We start from the raw sequence: 19,087 nt of genomic DNA, 5'->3' as shown, positions 1-19,087 counted from the left end.
CTGGCTATTTTGCCTAACTTTGACTTTCTCAAGTTAAGACCAAAGTTCCTCAGAACAACAATTATTTTAAAGGCAGAGGACACCCGATTGACTTTTTACTGGTTGTCTCACAACCTAGCCAAAAGATGGAGCTAATCACAAGCCCAAGCATCATCTTATTTCGAAGTCCCGCCCACTGGTCCCTCGACTGGTCGTAACTAGTTAACACAGCCACTATGTCATAATTATGACTAAACACCGCCCCTTTCTAAAATGTATCTAATTAAAATCTGATTTTAAACCTAACCTTCACCCTAACCGCATTGCTAACATCATGCCTAACCCTACATTTAAATTAAGACTAGCGTGTTTCCAATAGACACAGCCACAATCACAAAGTCAAAATTGCCTATATCGTAAAAAAAAAAACGGCTTTGGGGGTGTTAATATAGTTATAAGGCAGTGTGGTTATGTTAAAAAAAAAATCGGATTGTAAAAAAATGTAAGAAAATCAATTGTAGAAATATGCGGGGGTTTTGACTTGGTGGCTGTGTTAACTAGTGACAACGGCTGTAGTGGGCTGCCCAGGCTTCCAGGCTTTGCGGGTGAAAACATGGCAGGCATGAGTGCGGCGGGTCCTCGGTCGGCCTCTGCCGGACTGGTTCAACAAGGACTTAAAGAAGCCCTGATTGATACGTTAACGGCTATCCTGTCCCCGGTTCAAGAAGTGCGAGCAGCCGCTGAGGAGCAAATAAAAGTGTTGGAAGTGACAGAGGGTAAGTTAAGCATGGACTGCTGTATTGATAGACCAGCTGATGTTAAGAGAGTGAAATGACATGATCGATAAATTCCATGCATATGATGGGTCTGTATTGAAAGATAAATGCTAGCTACTGTACAGCAGACAAAACATTACTGTCATGATGGCTTGTCCTGATAAAACAATCTAAGATGTTCGATTCTTTCCAAATGGCTAGCAAGTGGCGCAAATGAGTGTAGTTAGCCTATTCCCAACTAGCTACCTAAGTTAGCGGCTAACAAGTTAGTTAGCTCTCTCTCTCTCTGTGTGTGTGTGTGTGTGTGTGTGTGTGTGTGTGTGTGTGTGTGTGTGTGTGTGTGTGTGTGAGTGAGAGTGAGAGTGTCTGCCTCCAGCATTCTTGATTGCTAGCTAATTTAGCAGCAATTTGATTCCACTCTGTGTTGTTGTAACTAGCATCCACACACATGATGGCGGATCAATTCAACCAGGGATAATCTATTTGAACTGCCTCCAATTAAAATGGCAAGTTAACTAATACGTGCAACTAATAGTTAGCTAGGTGGAACTGACTATAAGCAGCCAGTAAGACTTGATAGCTAGCTAGTAATTTTCATTCGTGAGATCTTATTTCGAGCTCAGAGCCCTGCTTGCCACTTGGAATTCTAGAAGGGTGACCGGTGATAGGATGAATCGATTGTCAAGGCTTTGAAATCGTTTTAGGGTCGCTATTGCAACCATTCGATCTGGAAAGTTTCCCGAGAATATGATGCCTTGCGGATTCCGGCCTTTGAAAACTGACGGCATCATTCGTTTTGACAACCATGCTTTTTTTCATGTTTTAATACCCCCCCCCCCCCCCCCCCGAAAAACATTGTTTCATCTCAATACTCCACAAGCCCTTACCCTACTATCCTATGCGTGTTGAATGACTAGCTACCATATTCTTATTTAGCTATATAATAAAGTACAGTAGCTACCCTAAACCAGTTTGCCAATTAATCCAAAATAGAGTGGGGGGGGGGGGGGTGAATATAGAGACAGTGTGTACAGTGCCTTTGTCTGTGGCGTTCCTCTCTGACAAGGCTAAAAAGGCTGATTGTGCAGGCTGTCTGTCAGGATCCACTGCAGTGTCACAGCAGCAAGAATGGGCCCAGCAGGCCTCTTTCTGTGGGAGCTGCTCTATGTATGGAACATTGTCTCCTCGACTTTGATGTCACTCAGTTAAAGCTGGGGACAGAGTGGTGGGTTGTTGCAGGGAAGAGGGGATGAGTCCGACTGACGAGCATAAAACCCTTTGGAAGAGTTCTCCAGTGCTTTTTGTAAATGTTCAAAGGTGCTTAGAATTGTCGATGAGTCGGTCATGAGTCAAATCATATGGACATTTTGTCCCTGCGTTCCATGCATGCATGCATTCCCCCCCCTCCCCCATGACATGGCTAGTGTGCTTTCAAGAGTGTCTGTATGCCTGATGTGTCCACTGTGTTGATGTTGCTCAATTTGTGTTGTAGAGTTTGGAGTCCACCTTTCAGAGCTAACTGTGGATCCTCAGGGGGCTCTGGCCATTCGTCAGGTTAGTTAGCATAACATTTTTAGTTATATGGTGTATGACTACTTCTCAGCACCTCCTTCACACTGCTATATCTATCATTCAATTAATTCATTATATTGTATGTGTTCAGTTGGCCTCAGTCATCCTGAAGCAGTATGTGGAGACCCACTGGTGTTCCCTGTCTGAGAAGTTCAGGCCCCCAGAGACCACAGACCGGGTAAGCAAAGCGACATGTCATTCTTTCAACTAGCCTAGTTGAAATGGATCATTGTCAATGGCTAGCTATTTCAAAACAGTGAGGAGGATTTAATAAACAGCTAATGATGCCTAAATTATCCCCTCTCTCACTCTCCCCCTCTCTCTCTCCAGGCCAAGGCAGCCATCAGGGAGCTTTTGCCTGGGGGTCTCAGGGAGGCCATCAGTAAGGTGCGGTCCAGCGTGGCCTACGCTGTGTCGGCCATCGCCCACTGGGACTGGCCCGAAGCCTGGCCTCAGCTCTTCACCCTTCTCATGGACTTGTTGGTCAGCGGCGACGTCAGCGCAGTGCACGGGGCCATGAGGGTCCTCACTGGTAAGGACACACGCATCCCCAATTCCAAATTGACCTCTCTTCTTGTGCTCCGTTTCTATTTGCTCCGTGTATTCACTTCATCCCTCTGGCCTTTTCTCAAAGAGTTTACCCGTGAGGTGACAGATACTCAGATGCCTCTGGTGGCCCCAGTAATTCTGCCTGAGATGTACAAGATCTTCACCATGATTGAGATCTACAGCATCCGTACCCGCTCCAGAGCCGTGGAGATCTTCACCACCTGTGCCTACCTTATCTGTGCGATAGATGAGCTGGAGAAGGGTGCGGCCAAGGCCCTGATCTTCCCCGTAGTGCAGCAGTTCACGGAGGCATTCATTCAGGCCCTGCAGATGCCTGATGGACCCTCCTCAGACAGCGGCCTCAAGATGGAGGTCCTCAAGGTGAGAAGATGACCACAGAAGGATTTATACTCCCATGGACCTATACAGCCAGATGTTGTAGTTTTGGGATCCGGAGGCCAAATCTTATCAGTTGTCCTGATCCATCCAACTCTCCACCTTTTTACCTCGTCCCCAGGCTGTGACTGCTCTAGTGAAGAACTTCCCCAAACCCATGGTTTTGTCCATGCAGCAGATCCTGCCCATCGTCTGGAACACCCTGACAGAGAGCGCTGCTTTATATCCTTCACAATGCAACTATGTCCTCTGCTCTTTCATCTAGAGGTCGAGGTTTTTCAACGTCGATAACGATTATTGGAGGACCAAAAAAGCCGATACCGATTAATCGGACGATTTTTAATTACATTTTTTGTTTTTTGTAATAATGACAATTACAACAATACTGAATGAACACTTATTTTTAACTTAATATAATACATCAATAAATTCAATTTAGCCTCAATTAAATAATGAAACATGTTCAATTTGGTTTAAATAATGCAAAAACAAAGTGTTGGAGAAGAAAGTAAAAGTGCAATATGTGCTAACGTTTAAGTTCCTTGCTCAGAACATGAGAACATATGAAAGCTGGTGGTTCCTTTTAACATGAGTCTTCAATATTCCCAGGTAAGAAGTTTTAGGTTGTAGTTATTATAGGGACTATAGGACTATTTCCCTCTATACCATTTGTATTTCATTAACCATTGACTGTTGGATGTTTTATAGGCACTTTAGTATTGCCAGTGTAACAGTATAGCTTCCGTCCCTCTCCTCGCTCCTCCCTGGGCTCGAACCAGCAACACAATGACAACGTCCACCCTCGAAGCAGCGTTACCCATGCAGAGCAAGGGAAACAACCACAGGCTCAGAGCGAGTGACGTTTGAAACGCTATTAGCGCGCGCTAACTAGCCAGCCATTTCACTTCAGTTACACCAGCCTCATCTTGGGAGTCGATAGGCTTGAATTCATAAACAGCGCAATGCTTGATGCACAACGAAGAGCTGCTGGCAAAACGCACGAAAGTGCTGGTTGAATGAATGTTTTCGCGCCTGCTTCTGCCTACCACTGCTGAGTCAGATACTTGTATGCTCAGTCAGATTATATGCAACGCAGGACACGCTAGATACTATCTAGTAATATCATCAACCATGTGTAGTTAACTTGTGATTATGATTGATTGATTGTTTTTTTTATAAGATAGCACAGTTTTACCAGCAACTTACCTTGGCTTACTGCATTCGCGTAACAGGCAGTCTCCTTGTGGTGTGCAACGAGAGAGAGGCAGGTCGTTATTGCCTTGGACTAGTTAACTGTAAGATTGTATCCCCCGAGCTGACAAGGTGAAACTGTCGTTCTGCCCCTGAACGAGGCAGTTAACCCACCGTTCCTAGGCCGTCATTGAAAATAAGAATGTGTTCATAACTGACTTGCCTAGTTAAATAAAGATTAAATAAAGGTGTCAAAAAAAAAAAAAAATCTGTAAAATCGGTGTCCAAAAATACCGATTTCCGATTGTTATGAAAACTTGAAATCGGCCCTAATTAATCAACCATTCCGATTAATCGGTCGACCTCTACTTTCATCTTATTGTAGCTCGTTGTCTTCGTTTCCTTTTGGTTCACATCTGTCAATAATGAGCTGATATCTTCACTCTGCCTTAAATGGGAGCTAGCGAGCCCACCTAGCTGTAGAGAATGGTCGATGTCCTGAGAATGGGGGTTCCTTAACCGGGTGTGCACTTATGTCAGAACAGAAGTCAACTACACAGAGGAGGTAGACGATCCCATTGACTCTGACGGTGAGTGCGTCCTTATCCCATTCACATCTTTACTGGCTGTATATGTACTTTCGTTTTCTCTCCCAATTGTCGAATAAATTAAATCAACCTACGTGACACGGGCTGATCTTGATATGAGTCGTCTTGGTTGAGATTCTAGGTATTTATTTGTGTGCGTTTTTCTCCCAGGTGAGGTTCTGGGCTTTGAGAACCTGGTGTTTAGTGTCTTTGAGTTCATCCACACGCTGCTGGAGAACAGCAAGTTCAAGAGCACAGTGAAGAGGGCTCTGCCTGAACTGATCTACTACATCATTGTCTACATGCAGATCACTGAGGATCAGGTACAAACAACCTCACCCGTGTGTGTGACATTTTTAAGAGAATCAGTTTTTGTCAAAAAAAAAAAAAAAAGACATCATTTGGGATCGTGTATGTGTTCTTCATCCGTAGTAATGTCTCTGTAGATCAAGGTGTGGACGGCCAACCCCCAGCAGTTTGTAGAGGACGAGGATGACGATACCTTCTCCTACTCCGTCAGGATCTCAGCCCAGGACCTGCTGCTGGTGAGAACTTCACGTGGGACACTAACAGTTTGGGCAAATCTGAAATGATACCTTATTTCCCCATTTGATGCACTCCTTTCTGTGGCTCTAAGTTTTAACCCCTCATGAAAGAATACCCCCACACGCAGACTGCTACCATTCCATGTATAGGTTCTGGTCGATGTCACCTTTTTGGAGACGTCACAATACTTTTAAAAAACAAAAAAAAATCCCCTCAATTCAACTGTCCTCTTCCAACAGGCTGTGGCGACAGAGTTCCAGAACGAGAGTGCGGCAGCGTTGGCGGCGGCAGCGACAAGACACCTGCAGGAAGCGGAGCAGGCCAAGAACAGTGGCAACGAACACTGGCGAGGACCACACACACACACACCGGCTGCATGACAATAGACAGCGGTTGTCTCTCAGAAGTCATTAGTGGCTTCCTCTTCTTGTCTCCTGTTTGTCCTATGCACTGACCTGAAAACACAGGCTAGGTGAAATCAGAATGGATGCCTTTCAGGAATTTGCTTTCATCTGTCCAGGTATTATTTTTTTTTGTCCGTGCAGACTGAGGAAAGGAGACAAGGAGGAGACCACTTGACTATTGAGATGCACCCCATAGCTAAACAATCACCATGCAGTCAGACTCTAGGTCTGCTCTCTCCTCACCCCTGTGTTATCCCGTCCTGCAGGTGGAAGGTCCATGAGGCGTGTTTGTTAGCTCTGGGCTCAGTGAAGACCATCATCACAGAGAACGTGAAGAACGGCCGGGTTCAATTTGATATGCACGGCTTCCTGGCTAACGTCATCCTGGCTGACCTCAACCTCGCAGGTTAGTCCGTCTGGGATCTCTTGCTCAGCTCCTGGGCAGCAGTGTTTGGTTACAGTGCCTTCGGGAAGTATTCAGGCCCTTTTACTTTTTCAACATTTTGTTAGGTTACAGCCTGATTCTAAAATTGATGTTTTTTTTCCCTCATTAATCTACATACAATACCCCATAATGACAAAGCAAAAACAGGTTATCAATTTTTGCTAATTTAATAAAAATAAATAACTTAAATATCACATTTTACAGAGGTAATCAGACCCTTTACTCAGTACTTTGAAGCACCTTTGGCAGCGATTACAGCATCGAGTCTTCTTTGGTATGACGCTACAAGATTGGCACACCTGTATTTGGGGAGTTTCTCCAATTCTTCTCAAGCTCTGTCAGGTTGGATGGGGAGCGTTGCTGCACAGCTATTTTCAGGTCTCTCCAGAGATGTTCGATCGGGTTCAAGTCCAGGCTCTGGCTGGGCCACTCAAGGACATTCAGATACTTGTCCCGAAGCCACTCCTGCATTGTCTTGACTGTGTGTTTAGGGTCGTTGTCCTGTTGGAAGGTTTTCACCAAGGATCGCTCTGTACTTTGCTTCGTTCATCTTTACCTCGATCTTCTGGAAGGTTCTCCCATCTCCACAAAGGAACACTAAAGCTCTGTCAGAGTGAGCATCGGGTTCTTGGTCACCTCCCCGACCAAGGCCCTTCTCCCCTGTTTGCTCAGTTTAGGTGGTTCCAAACTTCTTCCATTTAAGAACGATTGAGGCCACTGTGTTCTTGTGGACCTTCAATGCTGCAGAAATATTTTGGTACCCTTCCCCAGATCTTTGCCTCAACACAATCCTGTCTCGGAACTCTACAGACAATTCCTTTGACTTGATGGCTTGGTTTTTGCTCTGACATGCACTGTCAACTGTTGGACCTTATACAGACAGGTGTGTGCCTTTCCAAATCATGTCCAATCAATTGAATTTTCCACAGGTGGACTCCAATCAAGTTATAGAAAATCTCAAGGATAGTCAAAGGAAACAGGACGCACCTGAAGTGAATTTCGAGTCTCATAGCAAAGGGTCTGAATACTTATGTAAAAAAGGTATTTCTGTTTTTTCTTATAAATTTGCAAACCTTTCTAAACCTGTTTTTGCTTTGTCATTATGGGGTACTGTGTGTAGATGGCTGAGGATTTAAAACAAAATCTATTTTAGTATAAGGCTGTAATGTAACATTGTGGAAAAAGTCAAGGGGTCTGAGTACTTTCGGGAAGGCACTGTATGTTCTTGCCTGACAGTGGTCAAGATATCAATGGAATGGAGGGCCTCCCGGGTGGCGCAGTGGTTAAGGGTGCTGTACTGCAGCGCCAGCTGTGCCACCAGACTCTGGGTTCGCGCCCAGGCTCTGTCGTAACCGGCCGCGACCGGGAGGTCTGTGGGGCGACGCACAATTGGCCTAGTGTCATCCGGGTTAGGTAGGGCTTGGCCGGTAGGGATGTCTTTGTCTCATCGCGCACCAGCGACTCCTGTGGCGGGCCGGGTGCAGTGCGCGCTAACCAAGGTTGCCAGGTGCAGTGTTTCCTCCAACACATTGGTGCGGCTCGCTTCCGGGTTGGATGCGCGCTGTGTTAAGAAGCAGTGCGGCTTGTTGTGTATCGGAGGACGCATGACTTTCAACCTTCGTCTCTCCCCAGCCCGTACGGGAGTTGTAGCGATGAGACAAGATAGTAGCTACTAAACAATTGGATACCATGAAATTGGGGAGAAAACGGGGTACATTTTTTTAAAGATATCATTGAAGTTTAGAAACTATACATTGCATACAACTCTTGAGTTTTGACGGTACAGCTTAACTGTAAGTCGCTCTGGATGACAAATGACAAAAATCGAACCCCTCCCTTAACTCGTTCCCCCCCCCCAGCGGCCTCTCCGTTCCTGCTGGGCCGTGCCCTTTGGGCAGCCAGCCGCTTCACAGCAGCCATGACCCCTGAGCTCATCCAGCAGTTCCTCCAAGCCACCGTCAGCGGCCTGCACGACAGCCAACCCCCCTCGGTCCGCATCTCAGCTGTACGCGCCATCTGGGGGTGAGTGAGATCAACACCTTAAAGGGAAAATCCATCAAAAACGCTAATCATATACAGTGCCTTGCGAAAGTATTCGGCCCCCTTGAACTTTGCAACCTTTTGCCACATTTCAGGCTTCAAACATAAAGATATAAAACTGTATTTGTTTGTGAAGAATCAACAACAAGTGGGACACAATCATGAAGTGGAACGACATTTATTGGATATTTCAAACTTTTTTAACAAATCAAAAACTGAAAAATTGGGCGTGCAAAATTATTCAGCCCCTTTACTTTCAGTGCAGCAAACTCTCTCCAGAAGTTCAGTGAGGATCTCTGAATGATCCAATGTTGACCTAAATGACTAATGATGATAAATACAATCCACCTGTGTGTAATCAAGTCTCCGTATAAATGCACCTGCACTGTGATAGTCTCAGAGGTCCGTTAAAAGCGCAGAGAGCATCATGAAGAACAAGGAACACACCAGGCAGGTCCGAGATACTGTTGTGAAGAAGTTTAAAGCCGGATTTGGATACAAAAGGATTTCCCAAGCTTTAAACATCCCAAGGAGCACTGTGCAAGTGATAATACTGAAATGGAAGGAGTATCAGACCACTGCAAATCTACCAAGACCTGGCCGCCCCTCTAAACCTTCAGCTCATACAAGGAGAAGACTGATCAGAGATGCAGCCAAGAGGCCCATGATCACTCTGGATGAACTGCAGAGATCTACAGCTGAGGTGGGAGACTCTGTCCATAGGACAACAATCAGTCGTATATTGCACAAATCTGGCCTTTATGGAAGAGTGGCAAGAAGAAAGCAATTTCTTAAATATATCCATAAAAAGTGTTGTTTAAAGTTTGCCACAAGCCACCTGGGAGACACACCAAACATGTGGAAGAAGGTGCTCTGGTCAGATGAAACCAAAATTGAACTTTTTGGCAACAATGGAAAACGTTATGTTTGGCGTAAAAGCAACACAGCTGAACACACCATCCCCACTGTCAAACATGGTGGTGGCAGCATCATGGTTTGGGCCTGCTTTTCTTCAGCAGGGACAGGGAAGATGGATGGAGCCAAATACAGGACCATTCTGGAAGAAAACCTGATGGAGTCTGCAAAAGACCTGAGACTGGGACGGAGATTTGTCTTCCAACAAGACAATGATCCAAAACATAAAGCAAAATCTACGATGGAATGGTTAAAAAATAAACATATCCAGGTGTTAGAATGGCCAAGTCAAAGTCCAGACCTGAATCCAATCGAGAATCTGTGGAAAGAACTGAAAACTGCTGTTCACAAATGCTCTCCATCCAACCTCACTGAGCTCGAGCTGTTTTGCAAGGAGGAATGGGAAAAAATGTCAGTCTCTCGATGTGCAAAACTGATAGAGACATACCCCAAGCGACTTACAGCTGTAATCGCAGCAAAAGGTGGCCCTACAAAGTATTAACTTAAGGGGGCTGAATAATTTTGCACGCCCAATTTTTCAGTTTTTGATTTGTTAAAAAAGTTTGAAATATCCAATAAATGTCGTTCCACTTCATGATTGTGTCCCACTTGTTGTTGATTCTTCACAAAAAAAATACAGTTTTATATCTTTGTTTGAAGCCTGAAATGTGGCAAAAGGTCGCAAAGTTCAAGGGGGCCGAATACTTTCGCAAGGCACTATATATATATATATTAGTATTTTTCTTAAATATAAAAAAAAAAAAAAAAAATCCACAATTGATACATTCCCAAAATGTTTTCCATGTCAGCAGTGAAGTTTTCAAGATATTGGACATTCGAGAAGTAGTGTCACTTGCGTCATGATGATGTGGCCAGTGACTGTATCAACAGTGGACTAATGGGGGGGGGGAGGAATACCAACAGTTTTGTTTTTGAGTGGAGTTTAAGAAATCTTAAACTGCTGTACAGAGCAGCTAGAGGTTCTTTCCCTCCAGTCATAATAACAATAATAACAATAAGCTAGATCAAGTAAAAGCAGTGATGGCATAGATAGATGGATACATGCCTCTCGAGTTTGTCACCCAACTAGCCTTACAACAAAAACAACAACATCACAGTAAGTGTGTATGTATGCAGGTGGTAAATGTGTGCGTATGTGTGCTCTTCTCAGGTACTGTGACCAGCTGAAGCTGTCACAGAGTACCCACGTGCTGCAGCCGTTCCTGCCTGCTGTTCTGGACGGGCTGGTGCAGCTGGCTGCCCAGTTCAACTCCGAGGTTCTCACCCTGGTCATGGAGACCCTGTGTATCGTCTCCACCGTGGACCCAGCCTTCACCACCAGCGCAGAGAACAAGATCTGCCCCCTCACCATCGCCATCTTCCTCAAGTATAGTAACGGTAGGTAACTAACCTTGGCAGTTGGCACTCATTTAGTTCCTAATTGAGTCCGATAGACCGATTTGAGGCATTAGCGTATGGCTTGCATCTATCCCAACCTTTCAAATGAAAACTTGTGCCACCATATCTAACTCTCCTGTCCTCTCCCCAGACTCAGTGGTGGGGTCTCTGGCCCAGGACATCTTTAAGGAGCTGGCCCAAATCGAGGCTTGCCAGGGACCCATGCAGATGCGCCTCATCCCCACCCTGGTCAGCATTATGCAGGCCCCCCCTGACAAGATCCCCTTTGGCCTGTGTGCAGTAAGTCCACTGTGTGGAAGTCCTTACTTTACATCAGCATTATGCGTCAAGACCAACTCAGTAGCCTTGTGGTGAGTGTCCGCTCTGAGATTGGAAGGTGGGGAGTTCGATCCCTGGCTAAGTCATACCAAAGACTAAATGAAATGGGTTAAAATGGGGCCCGCTGCATCTCTGCTTTGCACTCCTAAGAGAACGACCGATAATGATTTTCTAGGGCCGATGGCTGATATTCAATATTATCAAATGTGACATTTTGTGTAACATTTCCCAGAGACGGCCATGTATGCATACATTTTTAAATCAAACAATATATTTGGCTTTGGTAAAAAAAATCTAACTGCATAACATAATGGTAATAGTTGTATTTGATGAACTGGGTCAATTTTAAGATTGCATAAGCCTACTCACTATCCAGGTGACTGCATATTCAGTAGGAGTGTGTCCACGTATTGAGTTATTGATGACGATCTGTTTGCCTTCCATTTGAAACTTATATTCAATCCAAAATCAAATTTGATGGTCGCATACACCTATTTAGCGGATGTTACTGCGCGTGTAGTGGAATGCTTGTTCCTAGCTCCAACAGTGCAGTAATATCAAACAATACACACACATCTGAGTGAAAGAATGGAATTAAGAAATATATAAATATTAGGACGAGGTGTGTGTGTGTGTGTGTGTGTGTGTTCGTTCGTACGTACCAGTCAAAAGTTTGGACACCTACTCATTCAAGGGTTCTAACTTATTTCTACAGTGTAGAACAATAGCTAAGACATCAAAACTATGAAATAACAGACATGGAATCATGTAGTAACTCAAATAAGTGTTAAATAAATCAACATGTATTTTAGATTCTTCAAAGTAGCAACCCTTTGCCTTGACGACAGCTTTGCACACTCTTGGCATTCTCTCAACCAGCTTCATAATGCATTTAAATTAAAAGGTGTGACTTGTTAAGTTCATTTGTGGAATTTCTTTCCTTCTTTGTGCCAGTCAGTTGTGTTTTGACAAGATAGGGGTGGTATACAGAAGATAGCCCTATTTGGTAAAATACCAAGTCCATATTAGGGCAAGAACAGCTCAAATAAGCAAAGAGAAATGACAGTCCATTACATTAAGACATGAAGGTCAGTCAGTCTGGAGCATGTCAAGAATTTTGAAAGTTGCTTCAATTGCAGTCGCAAAAACCATCAAGCGCTATCATGAATCTGGCTCTCATGAGGACCTCCACAGGAAAGGAAGACCCGGAGTTACCTCTGCTGCAGATGATAAATTCATTAGAGTTAGGAGCCTCCAGAAATTGCAGCCCAAATAAATGCTTCACAGAGTTAAAGTAACAGACACATCTCAGCATCAACAGTTCAGAGGAGACTGAGTGAATCAGGCCTTCATGGTCGAATTGCTGCAAAGAAACCACTACTAAAGGACACCATTAAGAGGAAGAGACTTGCTGGAGCCAAGAAACACAAGCAATGGACATTAGACCGGTGGAAATCTGTCCTTTTTGTCTGATGAGTCCAAATTGTAGATTTTTCTTTCCAAACGTTGTGTCTTTGTGAGACGCAGAGTATGTGAATGGATGATCTCCGCATGTGTAGTTCCCACCGTGAAGCAATGGAGGAATAGATGTGATGGTGCTTTGCTGGTGACACTGTCAGTGATTTATTTCGAATTCAAGGCACACTTAACCAGCATTCTACAGCGATACACCATCCCATCTGGTTTGCGCTTAGTGGGACTATCATTTGTTTTTCAACAGGACAATGACCCAACACACCTCCAGGCTGTGCAAAGGCCATTTGACTAAGAAGGAGAGTGATGGAGTGCTTCATCAGATGACCTGGCCGCCACAGTCATCCAAATGAGATGGTTTGGGATGAGTTGGACCGCAGAGTGAAGGACCATATACATTTATTGTTTTAAAGCAAAACAGAACAATTTAAAGTAAAATATATTGTAAGTCCTGTTCAGCAGGTATAGCCAGATGCGTTGTCTCAGGTAGCTTACTTTTATTCCGGTAAAACACATTTTCAACATAGATAACAATAACCTAGAAAATGACACCGGTTGTCACTCAAATAATAATTCCTAGTATCGTGCAAGCCGTTTTAGGATTTGATTGCTGAAGGTGCCGCGCAGATGTGCAAGACCAGGAACAGGCCGCCTACCTTGCGTTGATCAGTGCACGAAGCTGGACAGATTGCGCAGTGTGACTAGGCTGCTGATATTACCTGGGGTTGTTCGGCATCCAAAATTACTTGTAGATCAATGACTATCAGCACAGTTACATGTAGTTCGAAACTGAAGGTGTTTTCAGAAGGTAGAAAGAATGTAAAAAATAATTGTGGTGTTCCAGCGATTTTTGTTACGTTTTGAATTGATTTTCTGACCGAAGTATGCTACATTTGGATCAGTTTGTTGTCCCCGGACCAACTTAGCCTGACAACTCACACAATTTAGCATGTCGTTCGCTACATACATAGTCTGAGACTACAACCATTGAAGTCGTTTGTGGTGACAAGGGACGTTGTACAAGACAAAGTCCTCAGCGATTGGATATTCTCTAACCAATCAGATGATCATATTTTCTAACCTCCGCTTTACCTATGTATGTTCGGACTCTGGCCCAACCCATCGGTTTCTGGACCAATCAGACGGGGCCGGCCGGAATGTGTTTGCATTGAGTGACTGATCGGAGTGGTACTCGGATTCATACTCATTGCAGAGAGTATACTAATGTCTGTGGCATGGCGTAGCGTTTGGCCGGAGCAAGGAGTCTGGCTAGCCAGGCAATGGACCAATACACTTGTATCTTTAAACCTTTTGAATTGGGGTCTGATTTATCGTGAATCGTTACATCCCTATTATTGACTGTCAACTTTTAGGGTCCCAGTCAGTCATATTTTGACAGTTGTCTCCTGTGCCCACGCCCCCCCCCCCCAACCTCCCTGACAGACAGCCATAGACATCTTGACCACAGTGGTCAGATACACCAAACCCCCGCTCTCTGAGATGCTGGTCTGCCAGGCCTTCCCTGTGGTGGCCCAGTGTACCCTCCGCACAGATGACAACACCACCATGCAGGTACACAGACTAAGAAGGGCCCAAATATGTTAATCCCAACTCCTATTTTGTATACCTTTTTTTTTAAATATTTTATTTCTCTCCTGTATATATCAATTCATGGAAATGAACTCAAACCCCATCCTTTTCAGAACGGTGGCGAGTGTCTGCGGGCGTATGTGTCGGTGGCCCTGGAGCAGGTGGGCCAATGGAGGGACATGGAGGGCCACAGTGGTCTGTGGTACGTGATGCAGGTGGTCAGCCAGCTACTTGACCCTAGGACATCAGAGTTCACTGCCGCCTTCGTGGGCCGCCTGGTCTCTACGCTGATCGCCCGCGCCAGCACCGAGCTGGGAGAGCAGCTGGACCAGATCCTCAGAGCCATCCTCAGCAAGATGCAGCAGGCCGAGACACTCAGTGTCATGCAGGTAGAACGAAATCTCTCCGTCTGTCACTCTCTGGAACTGACCCCTCTAAATCCATCGGTGGAATTCAGTGGGTTATGGGATGTTGAGGTGTCAACATGTCAAGCTTCCAGCATTCAATTGATTTTTATCTGTTGTATAGCGCCTTGCATCATGGTTATTCAGTGATTGCTCTTTTGCCACCCATATAGACTCTGCTAACATTGGACTCCTCTCCCCAGTCTCTGATCATCTCTCTCCTCGCCCCAGTCTCTGATCATGGTGTTTGCCCACCTGGTCCACTCTCAGCTGGAGCCTTTGTTGGAGTTCCTGTGCAGTCTGCCGGGCCCCACGGGGAAACCGGCCCTGGAGTTTGTCATGGCCGAGTGGATGAGCCGACAGCACCTCTTCTATGGACAGTATGAGGGAAAAGTCAGGTGAGAGCTTAGGGTTGGCCCTGGAGCATCCACTCTCCCCAAGATGGATGAAAAAGTAGAATATGACTGTTGTCCACCGGTTGAAGCAAATGTGTGTTCCTCTCTGTACTCCCCTTTCCACCTTTTTATTACTAGGGATTTGAACTGTTAAACGCTAAGAATCTATTCATTATTTTCTTTGATTATGACGTTTGTTTCCCCTTCTCCTGTGTTGTCCCTGTTTTAGTACGGTAGCCCTGTGTAAGCTTCTGCAGCACGGCCTCAACACAAACGACAAGCGTCTCCAGGACATCGTCGTCAAGGGTGAGGAGCTCTTGGGCCCCGACGAGGGCATCCGCACACGCTCCAAATCTGCCAGGAGTAAGACCAATACAGATATCCTCTTTGTCATCAGCTGTTTATCTAAGCATTTAGTCAAATATAAGAGAATCAACGACAACAAAAATTCTATACATTTGCCCAAGAAAATGACATTGCCTATATGAATGAATGCTCCCATTCTCTGGCCTAGTGTATGATAAGGAATGTATTTGCTTCATTGTTAATGTTTTTGTTGGTGGTCTACATGTTGCTGGTATGCACATCTTCGTGTTGCTATAAGGTCTCGGTCTCACTTTCTCCAGATCCAGAGAAGTGGACCAACGTTCCGTTGCTAGTGAAGGTCTTTAAGTTGATTGTCAATGAGCTGTCATCAGTGGTGGAGGCCAACGCAATCAGAGCTGCCGCAGCAGACTGGAGTCCAGGTGATGCGTTGCAGCTATGTAACAGCCGCGCATGTCAATTTCTCGCTTTGGCCTTGAGGGGATAGTTCAGACAAATTTACAAAATGATATACACTGAACAAAAATATAAATGCAACATATAAAATGTTGGTACCTTGTTTCATGAGCTGAAATTAAAGATCCCAGATATGTTCCATATGCACAAAAAGCGTATTTCTCTCAAATGTTGTGCACAAAAGTATTTACATCCCTGTTAGGGAGCATTTCTCATTTGCCAAGATAATCCATCCACCTGACTGTTGTGGCACATCAAGAAGCTGATTTTTAAACGGCATGCTCATTACACAGGTGCACCTCGTGCTGGGGGAAATAAAAGGGTCACTCTAAAATGTGCCGTTTTATCACAACGCCACAGATCTCTCAGGTTTTGAGGGAGCGTGCAATTGGCATGCTGACTGCAGGAATGTCCGCCAGAGATTTGAATGTTAATTTCTCTACCTTAAGACTCCTCCAATGTTGTTTTGGAGAATTTGCCAGTACTTCCAACTAGCCTCACAACCGCAGACCACGTTTAAACCAGGATCGCCACATCCGGCTTCTTCACTTGCGGGATCGTCTGAGACCAGCTTCCCCGACAGCTGATGAAACTGTGGGTTTAACACAACTGAAGAATTTCTGCGCAAACTGTCAGAAACGGTGTCAGGGAAGCTCATCTGCGTGCTCGGCGTCCTCACCAGTGTCTTAACCTGACTGCAGTTTGGCGTCGTAACCGACTTAAGTGGTGAAATGCTCACCTTCGATGGCCGCTGGCACGCTGGAGAAGTGCGCACTTCACTGATTAATCCCGTTTTCAAATGTACCGGGCAGATGACAGACAGCATGTATGGCGTCGTGTGAACGAGCTGTTTGCTGATGTCAACGTTGGGAACAGAGTGCCCCATGGTGGCAGTGGGGTTATAGTATGGGCAGGCATAAGCTACGATCACAATAGCATTTTATCGATGGCAATTTGAATGCACAGAGATACCGTGAAGAGATCCTGAGGCCCATTGTCGTGCCATTCATCCGCCGCCATCACCTCATGTTTCAGCATGATAATGCACGGCCCCATGGCGCAAGGATCTGTACACAATTCCTGAAAGCAAAAAATGTCCCACTTATTCCCCGGCATGCATACTCACCAGACATGTTGAGCATGTTTAGCATACTCTGGATCGACGTGTACGACAGCGTGTTCCAGTTCCCGCCAATATCCAGGAACTTCGCACAGCCATTGAAGAGGAGTGGGACAACATTCCACAGGCCACAACCAACAGCCTGATCAACTCTATGCGAAGGAGATGTGTTGCGCTGCATGAGGCAAATGGTGGTCACACCAGATACTGACTGGTTTTCTGATCCACGCCCCTACCTATCTATGGCCAACATTAATATCTGTATTCCCAGTCATGAGAATTCCATAGATTAGGGCCTAATGAATTTATTTAATTTGACTGATTTCCTTATGAACTGTAACTCAGTAAAATCTTTGAAATTGTTGCATGTTGTGTTTTTTTTATATATTTTTGTTCAGTGTATTTTTATTCCCTTACTTAGTTGAAAGCAGTTTTGAAAGCCGTGTCAGACTCATGTCTTTATTTGGCCGGAAAATACCCTCCTGTCTCTTAATCGTATGACCTTGGTGTTGTCTGTTGAAAATGTTGTCTCTGATAACTGATATCTGATCCCAAAGTGTTTTTTTGTTACTGCAGATTCAGTAGGAATGTGGGAGGAGGAGGAAGAAGAGGAGGAGGATGAAGGGCTGGCCGGGCAGCTTCTCTCTGACCTCATCGCTTCCAACAAATATGGTGAACTTCCCTCAGACTCTTCCAGATGTCTACTCAATCAGTGCACTAGGCAGGTAGATGTTTTGTAGCTCTATCTGCCATGTTTCACAGGTATCAAATAGTTTTTTGTCCCCCCCCAGATGAAAACTACTATGAGGAGGATGATGAGGAGGATCCAGATGCCTTGAAGGACCCCATATATCAGATAGACCTCCAGGTAATGCTAATCTGCTCATTTTAAATTTAGATCTCACAAACATGACTAGTTAGGGCAAATGTGGTTGTGCTTTTTTTTATTTGTCCTTGAGGAGATTGATCAAGTTAAATTGAACAGATTTCAATGGTCTGTGATGTTTTGGGGTTGTATTTTAATGTCTTAACTTCACTTTTTAAATAAACGTTCTTGTGCTTTGTGGTTTTTTTAGGCCTACCTGACAGATTTCCTGACCCAGTTTGCCCACTCTCCGTGCTACAGCATGTTCTCTGGCCACCTCAACGATGCTGAGAGGAGAGTCCTGCAGTCTATCAGCATCTAAACCTGCCCCCATCACCCCCTTCCCTACATAAACCCTACCATAACTCTCTTGTCCAATCCCTCTCGCTCACCAGCCAATTACCAACCCCTGAGTGGGGGAAAGGCTCTGATTGGCCAGGTGGTTGTTGATGCTTTACCTCCATCTCCAACAGAGGAACATGAACGGACGGGGGAGAAGAGACAGACTTGCACTTACCCATGAGAGTCTTCTGACTGAAAGGATGGCCAGGAAAAGACTGCAGATTTGTGAAGGTTGAGGTTAGATTTAGGGGAGTGAGGGACACCCAGGTTTGTTCCGAGAGAGGACTGGGAGACAGTTGTGGAGTGACCTCCTTAGTGTCTCCTCGCTCCTCTGCCCTATTGGACTTGTTGGGATGTGAGAGGGGTTGATGTTTTACAACGGGAGAAGCAGGCAGGGCAACTATGATATATGAACTGTCTTTACTGTGTCCCATTTGTAACTCAACCCACTTATTTTTGTGTGTCTGTAAAAAAATATATAATGTAACCTTCCAAGAGGCAAAAGAGACGTAATGATGACAGAAAGACAAAATGAACATTGGCGGCCTTATTGACTTCTGATTGGGATGAAAACCTTGAAGTCTTCCGGTCCCCACTAGGGTCTGGGTGGGTATGAGGGATTCACACTGTTCCCATGGTGACTCAAAGCCATGTAATTTCATTGTACCCACTGGAGTTGGAATGAAAGTCTAAATAAAAGTCCCAACAGGACACCATTTTAAGTTTGTTATTTGGTCACTTTCCCAGGTAGTGAAAATGTGATTTACAATGAATGGAAAGTTGCCATACACAATTATAAATATAATTGTTAGTTCTTAGTTGACCCTGCTTGTAAATGGGGGCTTTTGTGGAAGAGAATGGAAAATGCAGGACAGTTATTACTATTTTTGGTATTTTTTGTGATTGCATTTATTTAAAATGTGCATCAATAATAGAAATATGCAACACCTGAAAGAATTGGAAGAACACAATTTTGAGGAT

The 19,087-nt window shown here is 44.9% G+C and overlaps 1 protein-coding gene across 4 annotated transcripts; it reads left to right on the top strand.

Moving 5' to 3' along the window:
- The first annotated feature begins 260 nt into the window (after positions 1–260).
- Positions 261–18,828, top strand: LOC110527779 (importin-9). 4 transcript variants are annotated; one of them, XM_036983258.2, is made up of 22 exons: positions 261–755; positions 2,248–2,309; positions 2,419–2,505; positions 2,658–2,859; positions 2,962–3,257; positions 3,394–3,494; positions 4,995–5,053; positions 5,222–5,373; positions 5,497–5,595; positions 5,836–5,942; positions 6,267–6,406; positions 8,305–8,467; positions 10,572–10,798; positions 10,950–11,098; positions 14,054–14,182; positions 14,314–14,589; positions 14,836–15,002; positions 15,229–15,362; positions 15,626–15,745; positions 17,476–17,571; positions 17,691–17,767; positions 17,976–18,828. In XM_036983258.2, exons 1-22 carry the CDS (start codon positions 593–595, stop codon positions 18,084–18,086), a joined length of 3,117 nt encoding a protein of 1,038 aa, XP_036839153.2. In that variant the 5' UTR covers positions 261–592; the 3' UTR covers positions 18,087–18,828. The 4 variants fall into 4 exon arrangements, 2 of the variants coding, with proteins under 2 accessions (XP_036839153.2, XP_036839154.2); XR_016497227.1 differs by having other exon boundaries at positions 284–755; positions 14,808–15,002; positions 15,229–15,305; XR_005052580.2 differs by having other exon boundaries at positions 284–755; positions 14,808–15,002.
- Positions 18,829–19,087: the final 259 nt, after the last annotated feature.

Source organism: Oncorhynchus mykiss, chromosome 7 (assembly GCF_057628025.1).
Source record: "Oncorhynchus mykiss isolate SJ-2025 chromosome 7, ASM5762802v1, whole genome shotgun sequence".
NCBI classification, from domain to species: Eukaryota; Metazoa; Chordata; class Actinopteri; order Salmoniformes; family Salmonidae; genus Oncorhynchus; species Oncorhynchus mykiss.
Note: the sequence above shows the minus strand (reverse complement) of the source record. Positions and strands in the feature narration are given on the sequence as shown.